At 40.6% G+C, this 25354-nt stretch overlaps 3 protein-coding genes across 6 annotated transcripts; 1 reads left to right on the top strand and 2 right to left on the bottom strand.

Moving 5' to 3' along the window:
- Nucleotides 1–339: 339 nt before the first annotated feature.
- Nucleotides 340–8949, bottom strand: thsd1 (thrombospondin, type I, domain containing 1). Of its 3 annotated transcripts, none has more exons than XM_088279911.1 (9): nt 8883–8949; nt 8017–8037; nt 7836–7940; nt 6379–6767; nt 5241–5901; nt 4026–4187; nt 2792–3185; nt 1799–2243; nt 340–1154 (listed from the first exon to the last, which is right to left on the bottom strand). In XM_088279911.1, exons 3-9 carry the CDS (start codon nt 7885–7887, stop codon nt 555–557), a joined length of 2703 nt encoding a protein of 900 aa, XP_088136037.1. In that variant the 5' UTR covers nt 7888–7940; nt 8017–8037; nt 8883–8949; the 3' UTR covers nt 340–554. The 3 variants fall into 3 exon arrangements, with proteins under 3 accessions (XP_088136037.1, XP_088136036.1, XP_088136038.1); XM_088279910.1 differs by having other exon boundaries at nt 8017–8117; nt 8883–8931; XM_088279912.1 differs by lacking the exon at nt 8017–8037 and having other exon boundaries at nt 8883–8907.
- A 651-nt stretch (nt 8950–9600) lies between these two features.
- Nucleotides 9601–15501, bottom strand: vps36 (vacuolar protein sorting 36 homolog). Its single transcript, XM_088279638.1, has 14 exons — nt 15335–15501; nt 15146–15214; nt 14983–15053; nt 14752–14866; nt 14479–14568; nt 13527–13613; nt 13328–13360; nt 13105–13182; nt 12893–13027; nt 12735–12800; nt 12578–12642; nt 11307–11391; nt 11090–11166; nt 9601–10019 (listed from the first exon to the last, which is right to left on the bottom strand). Exons 1-14 carry the CDS (start codon nt 15428–15430, stop codon nt 9938–9940), a joined length of 1149 nt encoding a protein of 382 aa, XP_088135764.1. The 5' UTR covers nt 15431–15501; the 3' UTR covers nt 9601–9937.
- Nucleotides 15502–15718: 217 nt separating this feature from the next.
- Nucleotides 15719–25276, top strand: proser1 (proline and serine rich 1). Of its 2 annotated transcripts, XM_088280234.1 has the most exons (12): nt 15719–16316; nt 16403–16468; nt 16582–16650; nt 16872–16966; nt 17089–17182; nt 17342–17452; nt 18048–18149; nt 18268–18346; nt 18535–18627; nt 20587–21940; nt 23526–23673; nt 24477–25276. In XM_088280234.1, exons 1-12 carry the CDS (start codon nt 16272–16274, stop codon nt 24600–24602), a joined length of 2382 nt encoding a protein of 793 aa, XP_088136360.1. In that variant the 5' UTR covers nt 15719–16271; the 3' UTR covers nt 24603–25276. The 2 variants fall into 2 exon arrangements, with proteins under 2 accessions (XP_088136360.1, XP_088136361.1); XM_088280235.1 differs by lacking the exon at nt 18535–18627.
- The last annotated feature ends 78 nt before the right edge of the window (nt 25277–25354 follow it).

Here is a 25354-nt window from a genome sequence, read left to right as displayed (position 1 = left end):
GAAAACAGTGGGAAAAAATGTTTTTTAAACTTCGGTTGGCATTACAGAGGAAAGTCATCAAATGTCAAATTGGCAAAATATGGCCAAACACTCGAATGCAAAATTATGTCATTTTCCATTAGAATGATTAGTTGCAACAAAATACTTTTCAACTACTAAAAAACAATCAGTAATATTGACTATTTTCTCACTATAATGGCGACTACTATTACATTTTGAGCCATTTTATACCATTAGCTAGCACCAAAGCCTTATTTTTGCCCAAATTTAACACTTGGACTCACTTCAACATTGTTCCTTGGCAACCAGATGATGCCAAACTATTACTTTTGGTGAGTTACTCAGTGAATAACATATATTAAGTTGAAAAAGAAATCTTGTACATGCCAATCCATGAATATGCGGAGGTTCATCGTAAAAAATCATAAAAAAACAATTACTTAAAAATCTGTAAAACACCAGGTTGTGAACGATAAAATTAATACTTTGAAAATCCTGTTAAATTCTCCTGAGATAAGAGAATCACATGATTGGAGACGATTCCTATTCATGATCTATTTCTCGTATTCTAGCGGAAGGTCCAGGATCTGTTGCTCTGCTTCTCTCTGAGTGTAAACACAGTTTTCAGTGCTGACATAGCATCCAGAACCAGGACGTGGGCGGCCATGTTCTTTCCTGTTTTCAGATAGCGACACACTGAAGGTGGAGCTGCGCTGACGTCCTCTGACGCTCGAGGAAGACTGAGCCTCCTTTAGTTTCCGAGCCAGCATGTTCCGCTGGATAGGCGATGGACCGCGGCGGTTCCAGTTCTGTTCGGCCCGTTCCACACTCAGGTTCGCTCCGTACTGACAGTCAGGACTCGTGAGCGGACCGCCGATTCCTGAGATTCCCTCGTGAGCTCTGCTTCCCACCTCGCAATTCACCTTTCTCTCACCAGCGCCACACTGTTCCACATGATTCAGCAAAGTGCTGGTTCCGATGTGGTTCACTTGACCATGAGAAGGAAAGGAATTCTGTGTCGAGGGATTCCTCTGAGCTCGATAATGGGTCCACTTTGGGGTATCATGCTCTGGAATGGCGTAGGCGCTAAATGGAGACCGCTCTCTTCTGTCTTTGGTCCACGAATTTCCTTCAGGAAGGGTCCGAGACCCCATCTGAACAGGAAAAAAATATTGTTGAGCCAAGGCTAATACTTTACATTCCAAATATCTCATGGCACACCAAAAAACAGTTGTACTTGACGCACACCCAAAAAGATCTATAATTGCCTACAATGACACAAGATGGCAACAAAGCCTCACTTTTATCGAAATTGAACACCTCAACTCACTTCAACATAGTTCTTAGGCACCAAGATGGCAGCAAATCACTCCATTTGTCGACATAAAGTTCCTCTAATTACTTCAATAAAGTGCCTTTGCACCAATATGCCACCAGATGGCGGCAAAGTGTTACTTTCATTGCTTTGGGGCTGTGATTATTTTTTTCTTCCACGAATAAAGGAGAGGAGGTCCCCCCCACCCCCCGAAAAAAAAAACTATGAATAGTTGCGAACTGTGAATATAATGACTATGTTGTATCAATTTACACACAAATTGACACACAAATTATTCTGTCTGTATGATCGCTACACGTCACGTCGGTACACAGGTTAATTGGACCTTCTGTAATCCGGTGAAAGTGCATTATACATCATTGACACAAAGATAAACATTGATATAATATTTTTAGTAATTAAATAATCATTTTAGGAGCAATTAAGTAAAACCAGACAGGTATTCTAATCTGTGGCGTTTACCTGAGTCATGCTCCTCTCTCTGTAGTGTCCTGCAGATGAAAGCTGAGGTTTTGTCTCCGTAAAACTGGAGGTCCTACGGAAATTTGGATTCTTGTGATATGTGTTTCTCGTCTGTCTGTCTGCTATGCCACTCCTCTCCACCATCTCCACCCAATCGGCTGTGCGGTCTCGCCTCTTGGAGCTGCCCCCACTTGCATGAGCAGCTACTTGGGGACTCAAGACGAGGTCCACTCCGGGACACAGTTGGTCCGGCGTCATCCTGGAAGTCTGCGACGCCGGCTCAGAAAAGGATGATGCGATGGAAGGAATGTGGGGATCGATTGGTGAAGTTATGGCCTCTATCGAAGTATCGTGAACCGGGCTTGAGGAGACGTGGTAGAGCTGCGTAGCTTCCTTTAGGCCCTTTTTCTTCATTTCTTTTAACTGCTGTTGAGCTAAGCGGTACCTAGTGGACACATAACATGTTGTACTGTACACTAAAATAACAGTTGCTTGTGTAAGTAAAAACAAAAAAGTGATTTGGAACACTAGTTGATGATTGACGATTATCGCTGGGTAGCTGTGGATTTTGAGCAGATACTTTGACCCAATGTTGGGTTAATTCCTTTCACCCAGCAGATTGGATTTGGGTGGGCTGAGAGGCTAAAGCCGGTTGACATTTTCGGCAGATTTATTGTGTGCTGACGACAAAGTAAATTTCATGTGACATTCTAAGGAAGGGGAAAAGATGCTGCTTCTTGTCCTAAGAAAATTTGTATGATTTTTAACCGCAGCTATTCTGATAGCTGTTTTGTGGCTTTAACTCATCAGTATGGGAGGTTTTTAACCCTCGTTGGATAATAAAGTCCTCAATCCATTGTGCTGGGTATAAATAACCCAGCATTGGTTTGGTCCCTTTTGGACCCAGCGCTGGGTCGGCTATTTCAGCCAAACCAGGATAATTTTGATTCAGCAATTTTAGAGTGCATTTTTAAACCTGATTCAAATACACACCCAAAAAGAGGAGGCAGGACCTTCTGACCAGTGGGAGAGAGCCTCTCCGGATCCTGTGAGAGAGGCAACATCATTGTCTGAGGAAGAGGCGGACCGCCCAGGGAAGAACTGTGGATCTGGGTCGAACCAACGGCAACCAGGCTTGGCCTCTGAAGGCTGTTGACGCAAATGGAGGCCTCGTCGGAGAGTTTCCGCCCGCCGGGGGAATGCATGGAGCCTCTGCGGACGGAGCTGCACTGAGGGGTGTGGCAGAACTTCCTCCACACGGTAATAATCACGGAGGCCAGAATAACGGCAAGGCAGAGGGAAATGCCGGCAATCACTACCATGTTGCCACCTAAGGGGCCAACTCCAGCCAGCATGGGAGGAAGAGATGGAGAAGGAGCTAGAAAAGCTGGGGGAAGAAATGCAAACAGGACTTCAAATTAAATCAGAAATGCTTTTACTACAACTCAGTTTCACCAATTCATCATAACCAGACAGATTAATCGTTCACATCAGCAAAAATTGGCTGATTTTGTGCACATTTTTGCCATTTTACACATTAGAACATAAGACAAAGCTACGGACATTCAAATATTGCCAGGCTCAAATATCACAGATTTTTCTCTGTATGAAAGTCAAATGCTCTGACTGCAATTCATAATTATTTATGTAAGCAGGAAATGACTAAAAATAAGTTAGATTATTATTCACAATGAAGCGGCTGATTAATCTGAATTTTATTCTCCCAAATATCGGAATCGGCCTAAAAAAATACTGTCCATATCGGTCGGGAAATATCTAACAGAACTCACAACACAGAAAGTGAGTAAAGTTTTCAAAATTTACAAGAAGCATGACTCACATAGAGAGGAGACAAAACACTCTGGTATCACATTAAATCGAGGTTTACCTTATAGACAACGAAAATGAACTGTTTCCCTAAAAACTGTCCACATTTCAGCCTACAATCACTCAAACTTCGAACTTGTACTGTTAAGTGTTAATAAAGTTCATTCAAGACTATTTTCATGTGGCTTTATGATGATCTATAAAGATTATATGTATTATTGTGCTAGTTAAAGTAATGTGGAGCAACATCTGATTTTGTACATTTGTTTGTTTAGATTCGTGTCTTCGGCTCTGATTAAAAACATATATCAGCAATTACTCCTTGAATATTGTATTATGTATATTCGCTAGAATTTTTAGATTATCAAGGTAGGGCAACACATTAGGATGAGTGACTTACCTGCACAGTCTTCCAGGGAACAGAGGGACTGTTCCTTCACCATTCCAGTGCACTGCTTCCCTTGCCCACCAGAGGGCAGCAAACACTCCCGCACGCGTTCCCTAACTCCCTCTCCACAGCTCACACTGCACATACTCCACTGTTTCCAGGGACCCCAAGATTCTTGCCAACAAAGGATGACCAAAACATACACAATAAAATGTGAGATATTTTGAGATGGTTTATGTATAAAACACATTTGTGTTTAATGACAGGACACTTATGTATTTAATCCCAATTTGAATTTATTAATGACACGTTCAAATAATTATTTAATTTTGTGTGTATTTAATCAATTATGAAAGTATAAATTGATTAGGGAAATATTCGTTTTTACATAAAATTAATTGATGTGAAATTTCTGTATTTAATTTCGGTTACAATTAATTGTCGTGTTTTATTTGTCTTTTGTGCATTTGATTCCATTTATGATGAATGACATAATTGAGTTTATTTTTAATTCATTTCGCCATGAAATCATAAATTGAATAGTAAAAAAATAACATTTTAACATGAAATGAATTGGCATTTCAGTTCATGAATGACACATTCATCTTAGTATTTAATGGTCTATTTCTTTATTTAATTCAAAAGTCATTAATTGCATAGGAAATTATCTACATTACTGACATAGAGTAATTATTCAATTCACTTACTCCCATGACAAAGGTCACGGGGTGCTGGAGCCTACCCTAGCTGTCTTCGAGCAGTAGGCGAGGTACACCCTGAACTGGTTGCCAGCCAGTCGCAGGACACACAAAGACCAACAACCACCCACGCTCACACTTAGGGCCAATTTGGAGTGTTGCATTAATCTACTATGCATGTCTTTGGAATGTGGGAGGAAACCAAAAAAAAAAATGCCACCCATATTTGATTCCAGTTTAGTTAATTAATATCACATTTAAATAATTAAATGAGGTGCACATTTATTTAATTTGGTCATGTATTGTCCCACTACACAACACAGGAAGATGAAATGAACACATTAAATAGTGAAATAATATTGGGGATTTTTTACATAAAGTTAATTGGCATTTGACGTTTTAATGTAGGGTAATTATTTCTAATTATAATACACATTGAAGTCATTATTTAAAGGCTCTTTCAGTCATCCATAACAACATGCTGAACATAAATTATATAACAAAGTAATGCAGTTGCCACCATGCTCACCTTCGCTCCTGTGCACTACCAGGCAGGTCTGAGCCGGACTAGGCGAGCGGCTGTAGTTAAACACAAATCGGAAGCAGTACTTATTCCTTCCCGGGGAAAAAAGTGAGCAATTGAATTCCGTCTCGTTCTCTCCCTGAGTGAGCCAGTTAAAAGCCAACGAAGGAGAGGATGGCTCCTCTTTCCCAAAGCCCATCGCTGTTGTTCCGCCTGCTCCCATCCCAGAGGAGATGGCGACCCCTCTTCCAACAACGCTGTCCTTATACAAGAGTACTTTCCCATCAATGTGAGCGCAAGGTGGCGCTACTAGCTTCACAGTCACAGTCCTTTCACACCCACTCCTAAAGGTGTTGGCGTTTTCCACGATCAGCTTATAGGAGAAGATGTGAGAGAGATAGAGAGGACTGGAGCTTTTGACCTCCTGTGTTGAATGAGGCGAGCGAAGAGACACTTGTATGAAGTCCTTCTCCGTGAAAGGGAAGGCACAGGGAAGCTTGATCATCTGGGAACGGAGCGGTTGGATTGGGTGTTGCGTGCGGGCTTGCACCTTGTTGATGCCTTTTCGGCCAATTTGGTTGTACTCCACGTAGCTGACTTCTAGTAGCAAAGCAGGGTCAATGATGTTGGAGCATGGCTGAAAGTGTTCATTGGTGGATATTCCGAGCTGGAGAGAGGAAGTGCAAAGAAATTGAACCCCAGGGTGGCTCTGACTAGATTATAGAATGATTTATTGAAATAAAACGCGAAAACATGTTAAGGACGTCGTGACCACTTTCAGGACTCAAAATACTTGCATTATTGATGACCCGATGGGTAAAAGAATCAAATCTCTCAAATCTCTCCTAAAAATACATCAAATTGGTAACATTTGGCTTTGACAATACTGCTTAGGGACAAGTCATGCTTGCAATGCCGCTTAAACTGAAGCCCTCGGCAGTCACCTTACGTTACAGTTACGAAACCAACTTAACGTGAATAAAATGATTTCAGTTTTCGCCTCATTTTCTGTCTCAACAGTGAAAATGCCACCGAGTGTGGCATATGGTTGTATTGATTAGTCTACGAGAAGCTCTACAAGTGTATTGTATTCATTCTGGCCCACTTTGTCCATACACTGCATTGAATATTAGTGGGCACTTGCCTGAAAAGCTCTCGATTGGTTTCCGACCCTCTCAACTGCAATGTGAAATGTGGGCCATTGCACCTGCAGTTCCGAACTCCACCACCATGCGGTACTCTCCGAACGCTCCGTCCTGTTTGAGTCTGACTCCTCCGTGGTGCTTCGCTCCCTCAATAGGAAGCGGAAAGTTCCAGCATACAGGAAACAGGAGCAGATGAACTCCACCCTACCGGCAGACTGGTTGTTGGGCAGAGTCCTGGTCAGCAGGGTGGCGTTGGTGTCCATATCAATTAGAGAGAGGCTCAGATGGCGGATGAGGCTGCTGTTGGTTTTCGTGCTGAAGTCCACGAATACACTGGCGTTGCTAAGGGCGATGTGGAAGGAGGGCCAGATGTTGAGCCCTGCCAAAGCTTGATCATGGAGCATAGAAATGACAAGCCCGTGAGAGGTGCTACGAATAGTTTAGTCAACAAAATGAGAGAGGCAAAACATTAGAAACACATCTGAGTATGATGCAGTGCACTGTTCTGACACATAAGCTGTTATATTTATATTTTATTACACTATGAAAGTGTGTCTATAACTACAACTTGATTCTCATATGCCAACATTTTTTTGGGGGGAAAAAAAGTACAACTGTATTCCTTTACTTCATAAATTCCCTTTGAGTGCCCATGGGCCATTTGACAGGCACTGCACAAGTCAAAGTTATTATTAACATTCCTATTAAAATAACTTTATTCACTAATCCTTGCATGATTATAACTTTGTTCTGGTAATTTCTATTTTCTGTATCACAACTTTTTTCTTCTTAATATTTCAAACGTTTTCCTTGTGACTTTATTCTCACAATCTCACAACTGAATTCACTTTTAATTACAAATGTTTGAACATAGTAATGATTATGAATTTACTTTTGTACCATTCTAAGAAAGAAAGAAAAAAACACTTGATTCTGAAACTATACAACAACAATTTTTGTTTCTTTTGACTTTGGCCTTCAATTCAATAACAGCAGGATGTCGCGACACAGTCATGTGTGTTAAGAGCGATTGTATTGCACTGGTCGAAAACGAATTAAAAGTAACAAAGCTTTCAACCAGTTGTAAGACAAGCACATATCTGATTTCCCCACCTTAGTAGAAGCACATGAGAGTAACGTAAAGTGCATCACACTGCACTCATCAAATCATGATGCAGTTCTTGTATATGGTGATGTGGTCTAGTTGCTGTCATGATTTAAATAAAGTATTGCACAGAGAAGTTACATTGTACTCATTAGTTAAATACAACTGAACTGCATTAATCAAATGTGCTGTACCACACTTTTAAAATGATGTAGCCACTGTAACGTTACGCAGTTTCAACATTTAATTCACAGATTGTTTCATATACTACATAAGGAAGCCCGCATATCCACCATTGTGCGGTTACCACACTTTGACAATCACTGATGGAGTCAGATTGGTCACACATACCATATCCCATGAGCCCAAGCAAGAGAGAGACCAACGAGAAAGCTTGTGGCATTCCGATGTCGCGTTTTTCACCCTACACCTCATTGCCGCCTTCGTCTACCATTGCTGAGTTTGAAAATCACAAGCACATAAAAATCACACAGCATCACACCCAAAAAAAATGCAGCACAAAAATGCTCACGGATGTCAGAATACTTGTAGTCTGAGTAACAGGAAGGAAGCAAACATCATTGTGGAGTTTTCCTCTTCATGAGAAAAGAACCTTACAGCACCACTATGGAACTAAGTAGACACCGTACATACATGGATGGATGGAGAGATGGAGATATAGATAGATAGATAGCTAGATAGATAGATAGATAGATAGATAGATAGATAGATAGATAGATAGATAGATAGATAGATAGATAGATAGATAGATAGATAGATAGATCACAAAAAGAATTTAATACAAAACCTATAACGTGTAATATTAATTTGGAAAATTTTATGATAAAACATGCAAAAAAGTTACATTTGTGACAAATTAATAGCAAATGTTTGCATTTTGGAATTGTCAACCGCACCAAGATTTTTGCACCCAATTGTTCCTCGGTCCTCTATTGTCTTTTTTTCATTTTATTAGTTTATAAATAAAACCTGATGTCATTTTCTTTGCCAATGACAAAAATATATATCTAAACAAATAAATGAATAAACAAATGAATAAATAAATAAATAAAAAATCATTCAAGTTTGCAAACGGGTCATTTTTACATTTCAAATATATACAGTCTTACATTTACGCACGAATCTTGCTCAAAATGACAACTACAGCGCAACGTTGCTAAACTGAGCAGTAAAGTACGATAAAGGAATTTATTCAAAAACAAAAAAAAGCGCTCGTTTGGTTACGATGAGCACTCCCAATAAAACTTTGTCGATCGTTGTTAGTTGCCTTTTTGTAGTTAATCCCGTGTTCATGTTAACAAATCATGAGAAAACACACAAAACGACGCCCGGTCCAAAATACGCATTACAAAATGTACATTAAAATTCGGTACTCACGACCCCAGACTCATTTAAGCAACATTGGTCCGCTTTGCGCCGTGTTCGCTCCAATTCGAGTAAGACTGATGAGAACACTGCGCATTTATTTCACTGTGGAGAAGTTGTCATGTGCTGCTTTCGTCGCGAGGGGGCGCTAAACATAACTCACGTGCACCATTGTTTTATTTTCTTATTGTTTGTTTTTATGCTCGATTCTTATTGCATCACTGTATATATCGTCGAATTTCTAAATTAATGGTCAAACAATGCCCCGGGGGCCACATGCAGCCCGTTAAACCTTTTAATCTGGCCCACTAAACTTGAAAAAAAATAAAATGAATAAACCTTGTTGTTTTATTTTCTAAATACTGTGGTATGTCAAAGACAAATATTTGGTTGTAATGCTTTTGTTCACTTTCATTTAAAATTAAATGCATGTTTTTTTTCTTAGACGAGGTGAGGTGAGCAAAACACTCCATCTGTCTGCTCCTGGTCCGGCCCCTCTGTCAAATTTCAGAACCCATTGTGGCCCGCCAATCGATAAATCCGCCCACCCCTGGATTAAGGGCTATATAAGTTAAATTGTTATGATTAAATTAAATTTAACGTGACTTAACATGGCAGGTAACTCTAATCAGTGTGTCCTGCATAGTTTTGATTTTACCTCTGGAGAACCATTTAAAGACATTTTAGCTGCTCTTATAATGAAAGTGACCCAAAGCAGAAAATACGCCAATTATGAAAGAGGCCAGGTGGCATTTATTTACAACAATTCTTGTTATACATTTATTCATACTCATTCCTTTCTGACACAGTGTGAGTAACCATTCTATGGCAAGTTCAATTGTGTACACTTTGGTTTGACAGGAACTGGTAAACACGGAAAAATAGTTCTGAACATATGAAGCGGAGAATACACGGAGAAAAGTCACTCAGGCTGAAAGTTCTGATACATATCTATTTGGTTGGTGTTTTTACTCCCGTACATTAGTTTGCACAGGGTCCTTGTGTGTCCTGCAAGGTGCTTCCAAATGAAATGTATTATTTTTATGATTATTTAATCCATGATGGATTCAAAACCGGTTTGGGTAAAACCTCAAACCCTCAACGGAGTCGTCGCGACAAAGGTGGCCCATCTTCTCAGCCAGAAGCAAACTGCAATGAAAATAGAATGAACAAGAAGGCATCATCCATCAATTTCCTATACAATATATCCTCACATAATCACCAAACAAAATCAAGTTTTCCCAAAGAATATAATGGAGCTTGAGCTGAAATATTTTATAAGGTCAGACTGTTTTTGGCATACTTAATTTGAACATCTGACAAAATTCTGTATACTGTAAAGCAGGGGTGCCAAATTCATTTTTGTGGCCAGGCCACATCGTAGTTATGGTTTCCCCCAGAAGGCCGTTATGTTTGTGAACCTATTTGAATAAATTACGTTATCACATGCACACAACAAATTGATGGAAAGCCAGTTTTGAAATCAAAAGCCACTAAGTAATCGTTTGTTCAACGTTTCAATTTATTTTAAAAGGAGAGGATTGGTAACAATTAAATGGCCATATCTCAAATCTCAATGTTGTTAAAAGTGAAGAAAACGTGTTAGAAACAGGAAATTGACGCACATGATTTGCCCTTTGCGGGCCACATAAAATGAGGTCATGAGCCAGAACTGGCCCCCGGGCCTTGAGTTTGACACCTGTGCTGTAAAGGAACAGACATAATAGTAGCTAACTCACGCGTTAACAGCTCGCTAACATTAGCGGTCAACTCCAGTTACTGGTCCGAACTGTCTATGTCTCCTTCTCATTACATGTTTTTTCTTCGCTTAAAACTTGTTGTTTGGAATAAGTGACACAAAGACAAAAAACAAGTTATTTTTTAATGCTCACAAAACTTTTTTTTTCCCCTCAAGATTTTTGTGTCCGTGAGGATGATGAACATGATACTGCAACTGTATGTGACAAAACTAGATTTCCACCTCCTCGTAGCAGATTCCTCCGCTTCCAATGCCGCACATTTGCTACCACTAATTTATTAGCACACTAGTAGCATACTGCTAAATCACCACCGCCTCCCTTACCCCTCCGGCAATTCCTTAAAGATCGCACTCTCTACCGACTGTTTCTCTTCTCTATCTCAACCAAACTGGTCAAGGCAGGCGGCCGCCCAAAACAGCGGAAGTTTCCAGTGCACTCAGCTTCATTTTAGACACTTACCGCTCCTTAGAGAGAAGTACAGAAAGACCCAACAGTTTAGCAAATTCCTCTGCTGTTAAGGACCCTTTATCTGTCACCTGTTAAGACATACAAATATTTAAGAAAGGATCATATTCAAGAAAAGTAAAAACATAAAATGTGCCGTTTAAAAATCTTAGTCTTATTTCCCAATATGTTACAGAATATCTGGAAGGAGTGTTCAAACAGTGGAGCTCACATGATCCAGCGCTGAGGCAATCATTTCCTCTTCGCTGTGAGACTGCAGCTGGACCACCATCACGCCACTATCAAATACACGCAGCCTGCACAAAGCAAAAGTGCGTTTGATGTTATAATGATTCACGAATCATCTGTCATTCCATTTTTCATCTTTTGTCATTGAAGTAAATGACTAGTATGTCAAAATAATAGGTCAAGTTTGGTGCAAAAATCCCAGGAAGTGTTCCACACGTTCAAAAACAGGAAGCCTGACAGGAAAAGCCTGGCTGGTTCTGTGTATAGGTCAATCAGGGGCGATCAGAGGTTTAGAGGTGTTGATCTGCCAGCCAGGCAAGATAACTTTAACTGTTTAGTGCATAATAATGCAATTTAAATGGAAAAAAAAGCTAAACACTTTTTGGGAGAGTCTGTGACCAAACCAACAAATGTTACAAAGGCTGTTTAAATGTTACGTCTCAGCAAAAGAGGAATTGGATTGTATTTAGAATACGTATTGTAACCCTTCTAATTTCTGAGGGAGAATAACTCATTTTGATACAACAGTACTTTTGCATACATTACACATTAAAACTTTATTTTCAGCCTTCTATCATGAGTACTTAAAATGCACCATGGTCTTTGGTTGGGCTTTTATATGAAATGTGAAGCATAATGTGTAAACCACATGAAGACAAAATGACTTTTGTGATTTTAATACTTTGAATTGTAATGCATACAGTCCTCTCTTTGCTCCTCCCTCTTTGAGTCCTAATAAAAGTTATGTTGATCGGCATGCAGTCAGTTTGCTTGTCAGTAGCGCCTTGGCTTTAATATTAACATGTGCACATGATGTAACAGCTGGCTTCTATCATTCCAATTCAAACAGAGGACAGTGGTTCTCTTTCTGACAACCGAAAACATTTTTTATATAGAAAAAAAACATCACTTAACTTGCACCTATGAATATAAATAGTTGGCCAGGATTAAATGCAGCAAAAATGAGGAATAGTAATATTAGTGTGTTCGGATTGAGTAATAGAAGTTAAGGAATGCTCCACATGTATAAACCTGGTACTAACATTACAAATGTGTATCATTGGTTAGGTGGCGTACTGCTTTGTGCAGGTAGCGTGCTCAGATGCCGCTTTGGGAGAACTGGAAGGGTGGAACAAACTTTTTGAGAAAAGGCAGTTCAACCAAGTGCTGCATGGTTATGTAGTTTCCCAGCTTATGTAGCAAGTGTGGTAGGAATTCCAAAATAAATCCATAAATAAATAAAATACAACTCACCTCAGTGGGAGCTTTAAGGACTCAAACATCTTGCATGCATTTAATAAATCTTCTGGGGATAAAAGCTGACAAAAGAGGATAAAACAATCTCTGATTCTTTATGTTCTCAGCAAAATCCTTTCGGCTTTAGTTCTGCTTGTTTTGATGACAGGATTACCTCCATGCCTCGAGCCCTGTTGACCAGACAGTACACCTCGGACAACGCCATCATGCCTCCGCGTTCCTGACAACGTAGCAAATAGCGGAAAAGGGTTGTGTGATAAACTGAGTGAGGATTCAAGATGGCAACCTTAGTGAGTGGTATCTCATGCTTACCTCCAGAGGGGCTTGAAGCATATCTCCCAGTTGTTTAGCCAGCTGCATGTGGTAATGTGTGCCGGAGCCATGTGTTTCCCTGGTGACGGGGTCAGCGATACCCATGCTCAGCAGGTAGGACTTAAAGCGGATGGTCTTTAAAGTAGAAATAACATGCAATCATGCGTGTGTCATATGTGCAAGCGATCAACTTGAATAGCTGCAGTTATCACCTCATCTTCTGTTATGTCCCCTTGCTTGTCTTTTATCTTGCTCGCTATAGACTTGGACAGCTCTACCATCTCTTTGGCCTGTTTGACAGAGATGGCAAACACTTGGTAAAGACCAGCAACAAATGGAGTAGCAATGCATGCCCCCCCACACCCCACAAAAAAGTAACCAATTACACAAAAAAAGTTATTGTTTATATTGGCGCAAGATACAAATATTGTTTACCTTTACCATCAGCTTACTGAGATCCTCAAAGGCCTAAAAAAAGAAACAGAATGGATGCATAACAAGCACAAATTTACCCCAATTCAATTAAACATTTAGATTAAAAGAATTAAACATGACTTCATTGTAAATGCATTTTTTGGCAACTTTAGCCATAACATTGCACTTTAACATTGTCATCCAACTTATTTCAAAACACCTCTGAGATGTTTTTGTCCGTTTCTTTCCTCCTTTCCTCTATCTTGCGCTCAATGCCAACAATACCGACCGCGCGTGTCCTTCCTGCCTGCAAGACCACAATAGAAAGGAAAGGGAGAAAATTTTTTTAACATTTTCAGAGTCAAGGAAACAAGAGAGCAGGCAACAAATTGTAATCAGCGGTTGGCCAAACGTGTGTCGATAAACTTTGTGGTAATCGTTTCACAGAATCAATACTGTTAAGTAACAGGTTGCATGATTGTTAGTTACATTGGGAGTGTGAATGTGTTGATATTTACCAAAGAGCATGAAAAAGAAATGGTGATCAGTGATGACCACAAGCAATTTTCATTTTAACCAAGTAGGTACCGTATTTTCCGGACTATAAGCCGCTACTTTTCTCCTAGCTTTTGAACCACGCGGCTAATACAACGGTGCGGCTTTTCTGTGGATTTTTCTTTCACCGATAGGGGCGAATACGCAAAATAAATCTCGACTTTTTCTCTTTGGTCTGTTCTGTATTAATAAGCAAAGTTGTTGCCGTGTGAAAAGTTTTAACAGTCTGTTTATGTACCTTTACGTGCATTCACAGTACAAAATAGTTCTGTACACGCAGTAAACAACAGTTTTTTTTCAGCATAGAAAACTGCGGCTTGTATGTCGTTTTTGTTATCCCCCCCCCCCCCCCCCCCAAAAAAAAGTTGCTGTGGCTTATATACTGGTGCGCCTTATAGTCCGGAAAATATGGTATATGTGTGAAGAAGGGGACTGGTTCCAACACTCTGCAGAGTTGACATATGTAATAGAAGCAACACTGCCATCCTGTGGGACATATTAGCTCATTCACAACCAGCTGAGTAAAAAAAATAAAATAAAATGGATCTTTGACGTCTTTAGCTGTCAATGGCAGTCAATGAGTTAGAGAGTGGAGTCACAAGAGGGGGTGTTCAAACCTGTGAGCCTACTCCTGTTGGAATGGGTTGGGAAGCCGGGGTGTTCTCCCATCTCTTCTGAATCATCTCCTCATTAAGCCTCCTAAAAAACTGAAGATCAATAAAGCACCATAAAGGGGACATATTATGGAAAACTGACTGCTTATGTGTTTGTACACCAATAGTTGGCGTGCCTGTACGCCCTCAAAGTGTGGAATTAAACAAGTAAATGTTTTGCTCGCCTTAGTGACCATCCAGGGTCATTTTAAAGCGACAGCTCGGTTTGGAATTTACCTCAATTTGGCCATGTTCTTTAAAAGACAGTTTGATGAAGGAAAACTTGCTGTTTTGGTAGGGACCTTGCTCCTTGTTGGCAGGAGTTGGATGCAAGTGTATAACAATTTTTGCACTGCAACACATGAGAACAAAACATAGAGCTAAGTATTAGTTACAATGCTATTTAACAACACTGCCACTTATACTTCAAAGCAAAACACCATTATACTTAAAGTGTACTCTACTCACCTCTTTCCTATTCCTGCAGCCTGCTCCTCAAAAAATAGAATTTGTGACAATGGCATTGATATACAGCAGTCCTGTGAAAAATAATAACATTCACAAGTCCCATCGCGACAGAGAAAATACGTCCCTATGTTATTACATTACTTATTCAAAGACAAAGCCTTACATGATTTTTACCGTCCCTCCAAATCAAGCGATGGGTGCTCAGCAACACAAGCCCAACATCTAGTTTAGCCTACAAAAGTGCAAGGAGAAAATTTAACAAGAATACACCAGATCTGACGCTCAATTCATGTAGTATTCATCTTGTCTCTGGGTAAAATTGAACGTAACACGCGAAGAAGGAAAACTCTACCCTGTCGTCGCCATCATACAATCGAACGCCTCGTTGTTGTATCACTAAAGTCTCATTTATTTCCAAAAGCCCATTTGACCATGAAAACCGATCCATTTCATGTGATAATCAGGTGAGATGGTTCTCTACTAAAAATCACTGGGCTATTATGTTTACTTCCTGTTTGAACACCCTCTAAGAGGGCCCTGATACTGCCTGTTAAAAATATCACGTTATATATTGAAATTAGTTTATAAAAACGTATTTTGATTATATTATTACATTATTAAAATTTAGAATATATATAAAACATAATTTTCCGGATGTAATTTGTAATTTGTCAAATATACAAAGTTGTATTCAAAAGTCTACATGGCGTTCTGTCGAGTTGCCTTACCAAGGTCCTTGACTCTGTTGACTTGACTAGCGCCAGCTGTCAGTTGAAGCTAGCACATGAGCTATCGTACCCGTCACATTTTTGTTAATTTTATCATTTTTATGCTCGTATTTTAATAATTTCTTGTATCGGGTTTAGAAGAAAACAAATTAAGCGGGCGATCAAACATATTTTTCCAAATGCATAACGCCTTTTAGTTCATCCTTGTAAACGGGGCAGCTAAAGTTGACTAGCTTGTTGTTAGGGATGTGATGCAGGCAGGTTGTGTCCTGCACTCGGCATTGTCGTTTATTTTTCTGTTATGGGGGGGAAGTCATTGTTCCAACTAGAAGAAAGTTGTGTCGCGTGCAATCAATGAGAAGTGCCGTAAATACACTAGTATTTTTAAATGCTTTGGAATATGCGTTCTTCTAGTATTGCATTCAGGCCAGCATAGTTTGGCCTTTCATACTCAAGATCATCTTAAATTATCTTGAATCACGGTATCAGCTTTACTGTGAATAGTGGATTTACCACGCATGTGGCACATTTTAAAACAGGCGGTCTTTTAATTTTATCATCATGGATAAGAAGTCATTTGACATCGTCATAGATGAAATAAAAAAGGTAACATTTGCTTAGCGAAACACAATTGTGATAAACAGTCACATAAAGTATCGTGTTTATAATTGATATATTTATTTATTATTCAGTGTGTCCTGACCGATCAGCGGATTAAAGCCATTGAGCAAGTTCATGGCTACTTCTCCAGCGAACAGGTAATTAGAAACAGTATTACGTAGCATTTGTATTATGATTAATAGAAGATGAGATTCCGTACATATTAAGTGGTCAATTGTTGCATGATGTCTTCTTGTCCATCTACATACAGGTCATGGACATACTGAAATACTTCTCCTGGGCAGAACCTCAAATTAAAGCAGTAAAAGCTCTGCAACATGTCAGTAATGTTTTTTTTTTGTTTTTTTTTTAGAACATGATGAGTCAATGTGAGGTAGATTAAATCTATAAAAAATTAATTGAAGTAAAATGAAACTGCAATTATAATGCTGGATACAAGTAAAACATGCAGTATTGCCTTTCTGTCACATGCCATGTTTAATAGAGGATACTCTACAGGACAAGCAGTTTGCTGATGACACATGACACTTTTTCTTGTAGAAAATGGTGGCAATCCCCACCACCAAAGTTGCCAACGTTCTGAATTGCTTCACCTTTTCAAAGGACAGACTTATTGTCTTGGAGCTGATCGCTTTGTGAGTGAATCAGCTAATATAACACTGGGCCTTTTGGGAGCTCATCCTGTTTGTTTTTTTTTTTTTAAGGCATGAAATTACTAGATTACCCCATAAGCCTTTTGGTCTCCATTACTTTGCAGGAATATTTCTGATGCTCAAAATTACCGTCCTGTTGAGGATTTGTTTCGCATACACTTGTCGGAGAAGAAGCGTGCTCGCAGAATTCTAGAACAGGTATTTATATTTGCAGTAAATAAACAAGTTACTTAAATAAACTTTTTGTGATTGGACAAGTGGTTATTGTTTTTTTCCTAATATAGCTCACTCATGTTTTTAAATCTTATGTATAACCTCTGCTAATAAACTGAATTCACTGACCATTTTTTTCATCAGGTATGTAAGGTGGGTTGCAAGGCTCCTGTAGCCATGATCTCATCCTGCGGTATGATACCTGGAAATCCATATCCAAAAGGCAGACCCAGTTTGGTTACAGGCACATTCCCAGTGAGTCCCGTAAACTTCAGATTGCATAAAAAGTTTGCCTCCAGTAAAGTTTGCCCCCAGATTAAATAAAGATGCTAGCTGTCAGATTCTCATATATTATTAACTTCTCTTTAACTAATCAAAATCAAGTTTACTGTTCATGATTTTTTTTTTTTGAATTCCATCTTGATTTATTTATGTATTTTTTAACAAATACAACCTGAAAACAGTGGAATTAGTATCACAATCTGCCCTGCTCAACTGCACAACCTTGTAATGCTGAAAATGCGAAATTGAAAATGATTGACCTGGGCACTGGAAAAGGCAACGGAGCCGTTGCAGTGAACCACATAAATTGCTGTGGCACTTTCTGCTTTTTTTCCTTTTGTAAATATTTGCCTAATCTTTTCTTATTTATGAACCAGTGCACTCAATAGACTAGAATTGTTATACATTATGCACATAACACTTTTCTGAACATTCATTTGCTATTCTGATTTGTGATTTGTCAGTGACATCCATAATAAATAATTAAGATTGTTCATGTTGATAATTTCGGGTTCTTGTATTTCATTTTTGATGAAGATCCCTGAATGTGTGCTCCTTGTGACCACAGGGAATCCCTCCCTTAAAGAAAGAAGGAGAGAAGAAAGATGACACCTCAAACAGTACGGAGGGGAAAGGGATTGCCACTCGCATAATCGGACACTCCAAACCAGTAAGGTCCTTTATCATGGAATATTGTGATATTCTAAACTCAAACACTGGAGCACTCAAAATCTGCTTGATGAGTGAATGAGGTTTTCCCCCTCATTTTAATGTGACTTATGTTACAGTTCCCTTCGAGCTACAACCCTCACCGACCTGTGCCCTATCCCATACCCCCGTGCAGACCCCATGCTACAATTGCTCCAAGTAAGAGGCGACACACAAAGCTAACCTCCACTGTAGACTAATGGCAGAAAAGGTCCAATATAATTGAGTGGTGGGCATTAAGTCAGATACTGTTTGATTGCAGTATAGTTGCTGTGTAACTGGTGCAGCGTACTTTGTGTGACTGTGTAGTGGGCAATGACAATGCTGTATTTTAAACTGCTACACAGGTGCGTACAACAACGCAGGCCTTGTTTCAATGGGAGGGGTCATAACGGCCAATGTGCCCCCTCCCCCCTACAACTCTGCCCACAAAGTAGCAGGTATGGTTCAACAGAGAAGCCTGTATGTGTGTGAGCAAGTAGAAGCCGATTGAAGCTGGCATGCTGCTTACCTGCGCTTCTGCAGCTTTAATGCGCTATCCGGTGCACAAAATGCTTTTTTTTTTTTTTTTTACTTCAAGTGCACTGAATGACCAGAAAATGACAACTTCGAGTACATTTTAAGGCTGTAAAGTTTTTCATTTGATTTGGCGCTATTGTTAAGACCATGCATAGGTGCCAATCTTCACAATTTCCTGGAATGACCAGGAGATGGAAATCACTCCCAGTATGACTGACATTGAAGCGATCCTTCTAATTTAGAAAATGACGTTGTGTCCTTAATAATCACACAGATGCCCTGTTTTGGTGAGTAAAAAAAGAGTTGCACATAAAAGCACATTGTTATTTTCCAGAGGTGGGCAGAGTTGCCAGATAGTATACTCAAGTGTTCCTTTTAGAATATGACTTAGGTAAACGTAAAAACTAATCCGACCAATAATAACTTGAGCAAGTAATCAGTGGAAAAAAAACCTACTGAACTGAAAAGTATCTTAACCTTTTTTAAAAGGCGCATGAGCGGGCAAATTCAAATTAGAGGTGCAACGATTAATTGACAATTGAAACAGTAATTGATGATACATTTCCTAGAGTACAACATCTATCCATTTCATATACCGGAATGTGGGTGAGTAGGATACAGCTATATGTGGAAGTTAAATGTAAAATTCTGCCATTTTTCACATGAATGAGTCACTCTAAAATCATGACTTCCTGACTGTGTTTGATTTGTCAAGTGGAGTAAGCCAATGTAGATTTAGCAACCATTAATAAATTAATCTAGATAAGAATACAAGTGGCAAACAAACTGTAGTTGGATATAACAGAATAGTGTTTCTTCTTAACAAAAGTGCTCAAGTAAAAAGTATGTTACATTAAAACTACTCTGACAAGGAAACATTATCCCAAAAAGTTTAATATCTTGTTACGACTCGCCTCTGGTTGTTTTGGAAGGATCTGTTTGACGTTCCCAATGTCGGGATTTGTACTGATTTCCACCTCACAGGTTTCTAGGGAAATCAGACGCGTCGGCATCCCTGACAGTGTCTTCTGTGTTTTGAGTTCTCAATGAACAAAACGTTTACTGCAATTCAATACAATACCATCTTGAAGTACGGCCTGCATTGTAGTTACTGTATTTCCTCATGTAGGTGGCCAGGGCTGAAATATACTCAACTGCAGAGTAGCAGGCGTTGATAAACGGGGGCTTTTTAGTTGTTCAAATGGGATTTAATAATCATATTGGATATTGTTCATTCTCCCGGTGAACTTGAGCTTTCCAGATGCCATGTCTACTCTGCTGAGACACGACACATGGTTATAGCACAGTCAAGGTATCTGAGGAAATATGCTAACTGCATCAATGTGCCGTGTTTTTTGGTCAGTCAATGTCGATGGTCAATTTTGACCATTTGGTTGCTTAGGGCGCAAATAGCTACGGACTAATGCCGTCTCTGGTCTTCTTTCTGGATTCATGCTTGCGGCTCATGAGGGGACTTTTTTTTCATTACATTTGTCATTTTTAAACAAAGTGCACGAAATGAGCTATGTTAATCAAATTGCCAAACCTACTATGATGATAAGACAACCCCCTCTCCCAAAGGTAATATATAATACATGTATTATAACATATTCCAACCTTTGAAGTTGCACGTGGGGAATCTCTCTCTATTCTACCTTGTTCTTGCTATTTTCTATTTTTTATACTTTATACGTGTTGGAGTCAAACATTCCAGTGGCACCTTAACTTAGAAGGTTCATTTGTTTTTTTTGTTTTTTATTTGCATCACAAAGCAAATAATTGACCAAGCCACCGTGAGTAAAGGTACCACTGTAATTTTCAAAAGTGTAGTCATGTCTCATGAGAACGGAATTACAGTCATGATGTCTTCTCCTCATTAGGCTATGCCAAACCAGCCAACCCCCAGAACACGACACCAGGAGTCAACAGTGGGCCGCTGCTAATTCCTCACGGCTCCACACCGTCCACCCCTGTCCCTCCGCAAGCTTCCCCCTCTCAGCCGCCCCCCACAACTCCCATCACACCTGTTTTTCCCGGCATGGTGCCCTCTCACAACTCTCCGTCTCCCGCTCCGTCACCATCAGTCATTAAAGCGGGTCCTCAGACCCCCACCGGCCATGCTACACCAACTCCATCTTCTGTCATTAAAGCCCACACGCCGTCAGGTACCCCTTGTGGAACTCCTGGTCCTGGCACAGGGGGCTTCTCCCCTTCCCCTTTCCATTCTCATTCCCGACCAAGCACCCCTGCCACCTCCCGCAGCGGCCCCGACGCCCTGTCTCAGCTGAACTCCATAGGCTCAACTCAGCAGAGGGCTTTTTCCCAGTCCGCAGATCAACCTTTCAGTAACATACACCCACAAGCAGGTAACCACCCAGGCTCGGTGATCCGTAGCTACACCCCGACTGAAATGCAATCCAACACCCCTGGGTCCTCCACTCCAGTGATTCCCAGTAGTTCCACTCCAGGCCCCAGCCCCAAACCATCCCCTGCCCATTCTGGCCAGGCTCAGCCCGCCATGGGCCCACCTGGACATCTTCAGCATGAGCAACAACGTGCAGCCATGAACAGACACAGCGGGGGGAGCGGCAGCGGCAGTAACAGCCCCGTGCCATCCGCGTTCAAGGGGACGTCTCGTTCTGGCACGCCGTCACTTAGCCCTCTGGTGGTTCCGGGATCAGCCCAGGCTGCGCTGGCCCGTTCTTTGGGGCTCTCGCACCCGCCGGGCTCTCCTCAAGTCTCGCTTGCCAGTCCCGTCGCCATCAGCGGCCTTCAGGCTTTGTCTGGCAGCCCAGGACCACCGCACTACCCAGGCCTTTCCCCTTTTCCTGCTCTTTCCTCCTCCCTCCCTCCAACATCCATACCCTCATCGAGCAACATCTCAAATCCTTCCCCAAACTCCATTTACCACGGCCTGGCTCCCAACGCTGCACCGAGCGCGGCCTCTCCATTCGGGCTAGGCCTCACATCTGCTCCCTCTATATTCCCAGGCCTTCCGCCTGGTCCAAACCCAGCTGCTTTCACAGGTTTGGGTGTTTCAGGCGGGCACAGTGCAGGGAGCCCCGTGTTGCCTTCATTCATGGGATTACCAGGAGCCGCTCCAACCTCTGTTGCGTCGGTGGCACCAATGCAGGCGGTGGCTGCGGCGGCGGCGGCAGCGGCAGCCGGCGTCCCAGCATCATCGCCGGTTTTACCTGGCTTTGCATCAGCTTTCAGCTCCAACTTCCAGCCTGGGTATGTCAGAACAGTTAAATGCTCTTCCACCAGATGGCAGCGGGTACATAATTTACATTGGCGTCCACCTGTTGCCATTCATATAACAGATTTAACCATGGCACTCAAGCACTAACTCCATGGATGAGTAAATCAAGAAAGGATTGTCATTACTTCAGTATATTGTCTATCCTTTTGTGTAATATTTGATAGGATAGTGAGCCATAAAGTGAAAATAAATATAAGCTTATTTTTGCTCACCCATTTGAAAATATATTTTTCAGTTGCACTATACAGGTAATAAATCAAATTAATTTGAAATGATTTAGCTGTTGCTTATTTGTTTACATCACAAATCCTAGCATTTGAGCAGGGGTGGTGAGACTATTTCTAACCACTATATCTCAAATGGAGCCATATCTTTGACAGATCGGACTCTGCCCTAGGTGGAGTGTTTGGTCTTTGTCTCAAGTAGCCCTACCCTACGATTATGGTGAGGTGTCAATTTCACAGTATTTCCATGAAGTCACCCCTTCAAATTGACATGTGACAGGCTCCTGTCCTACACACCCCGGTTGAAATACCAGGTTTTTGTGATATTAAAAAAACAAAAAAAAAAACATTACCAAGTTAATCTATTTCAAAACGTTTCTACTATTATTGTGACCTAAAACTAGCTAACTCAGTCTTTTAAGGGAAAAAGCACCCGGATGCATAAATATGCACATTCTTTTAATATTGCATTTAGTAGGCTGTCACACCAATTAAATTCTTCAAATGAGCAAAGTCAAGGATTTATTTAGTGAAATGTTACCAGGCTTGAATGTTTTTCTTAAAGGGGAAGTCAACACTTCAAAAATATTAGCAATAAAACGTTTTACGCACCTTCATTCTTCTAAACATAATGCTGTGTTTGTGGCATAGGAGTTAAGAAACAAAATCCGCCCATTTTTAGCCATCTCAGAGGCCGGCCGTTTTGTCGTCTTCTGTCGACTGAAAATGACATCACAGTTGGTCAGAGCTCACGTAATGACCAATCACGGCTCACGTGTTTTCTGAAGCTGAGCCATGAGTGGTCGTTCACTCAGCCCTGAGCAACTGTGATGTCATTTTCAGTCGACAGAAGTGACAAAAAGGCCACCCCCCGAGATGGCTAAAAGCGGGGGGATTTTACAGCTTAACTCATATTCCGGAAACGTAATATCAAGCAGAATGGCGTGTTCTGATGAGTGAAGGCACACAGAACATGTTCTTGGGAGGAAAATTTAGGGTTGACTTTCCCTTTAAGATCAGTCTTTCATCTTGACACTCCACTCCTGAGCTCAGAAATATGACTAAGACAGATTGTTGTCGCATGTGTGTGCTTGCCAGCAATTACTGAAGTCCCTTCATTGTTTCTGTTGACGTCTTAGCAGCCTCTCTGAACACTTCTCGTATTTTCATCAATGTTGGTATGATGTCCACTTCATGATGAAGTGACTGTTTTGCCATATTTAGTCCACTCGATGACCTGTGCCTTAGTTCCTTTGATGTGGTGATTCAATACAACATGTGTTTGTATTAACAATAACTTTGAATTATTGTGGATTTTGTACATGTACTCCAGGTTGAGCAGTGGCCTCCAAGCTCCAGCAAACAGCGCCTTCCCGGGCCTGCTGTCCTTCTCTGGTGTCCCGGGCTTCTCTCCCGCCGCTGCCTCCCCTGCCGCTCTCAGTGGCCTCCACAATCCAGCTATGCAGCCTTCTCTGCTGCAGGTACACACATGCACGCACACAAATACACGCACACACACGCACTCATCTACTCACACACACACTAACAGTTTCATGCACTACTCACAAAAGGTTCGGGATGGTTGGCTTTTGGGTGAAACTTCAGGATCAATCTAAAATGATCTATAATAGCTTTTACCGGTGTATTTAATGAGAACTTCTTTAAACTTTTGAATACACGTCTAAGTGTTCAGTTTTTGAGTATTGTTTTCCACAACTTGGTGTTCTCGAACAAGGAGTTGAACAGCAAAATTCCCAACATGTGTGTAATGGCTAATGAATGAACAAGACATGGCGTGGTTCAATTACAAGTAGTGTTTTAACGATCCTCTTCCTTATGGCTTTTCACATTTTGACGTTGTGAAACCAAGATGACACAGAACTAAATATCAACAGCACCTCCACCAAGTTGCCAACTAGGTGTTCCTTGAAGGAAATGGCCACCAAGCTTTGAGTCTCATCAGCACAAAGATGAGTTGAGAGAGCCGTCCTACCTGTTTTCTTTCTCTCCCTGCTGCAACACACCTGATTCAAATGATCAAGATTGTTATCCAGCTTCTGCAGATCCTGATGATTATCTGATTATTTGAATCAGATGTGTTGCAGCGGACTTTGAGGTACATGGTTGAAGAACCGTCCGTAGCCAAGAAGTTCACATGTGCATTTTGGATTTATCCTGAAATTTCCCCGGAAATCCCATAATTTTTACGAGTATGCTCACTGGTACTACTCTAGTGATTAACGACATCTCTATTTGAGTTTGATCAAAGTTTCTCATATTTCAGGCTCATCCGGCATCCTCTTTGGAGGGCTTACCTCCTCAGCCCAATGCATTTAGCAACTATGCCGCAGGCCCAGGAAACCCTTTCCCCCTTCAACCTGGCCTACACCCCCAGTTGGGTTGGCAGTGATCCCTACCGTTCATTTAGGCTCTGTTGGTCTACTGTGATTACATGCTGACCACTCCTTTCAATGCACTCTCTGGACCTTCAGCAAATTGTTTTCATGTCCGAAATGAAAACAGAAGACTGTGAAATGAAATGAGAGAAAAATAGCTGCGTGTTAGTCATAGTGAACAGATGTAAAGGGTTTTTTAATTATTTTTTTTAAATCTGCTGTGAGTTCGTAGTTTTAATTGTTGTCTTGTCGCCATTTTTACCAACATGAATTAAATAAAAATGAAATGTTTACGGATACATGATGCCATGTATGATGAAATGACCATAGCAATGTGGGAGTTGTTGACAACTGCTCAAATTAATTCAGTGATGAAATCAAATACTGAAACATGATGTATTGAGTTTGATAGTCCTTTTTTTCCCTGCTATGGCCTTGCTCCCATTGCTTATTTTAGTGAGTGAAACACTTATTGCTGCTGTTACTCAAAACAGTTTTGGATGCAAGGTGTTGTAACTGTTATGTCCCTCACTCTACATTTTAATATCTACTGTTACTTTGTGAGTCTTTTGTTTAATTGAATTGTAATTTGTTTCATTGCTTTTGTCAGTAATGTACGTTTTTTTTAATGCCCTGTTATAACTGTGCCGAGCCAATGAAATGTGGTTAAATAAATAAATCGAAACACTCAAGCAAAACACGTTCTTATATTTATTCCCCTTGGGTGTATACCAACATTCATTTAGTTTTCCTTAATGTGACTTTT

Source organism: Idiotropiscis lumnitzeri, chromosome 17 (genome assembly GCF_059441095.1).
Source record: "Idiotropiscis lumnitzeri isolate Australia: NSW breed Sydney's pygmy pipehorse chromosome 17, RoL_Ilum_1.0, whole genome shotgun sequence".
Classification (NCBI taxonomy): domain Eukaryota; kingdom Metazoa; phylum Chordata; class Actinopteri; order Syngnathiformes; family Syngnathidae; genus Idiotropiscis; species Idiotropiscis lumnitzeri.
This window is presented reverse-complemented; position numbering and strand designations above follow the sequence as displayed.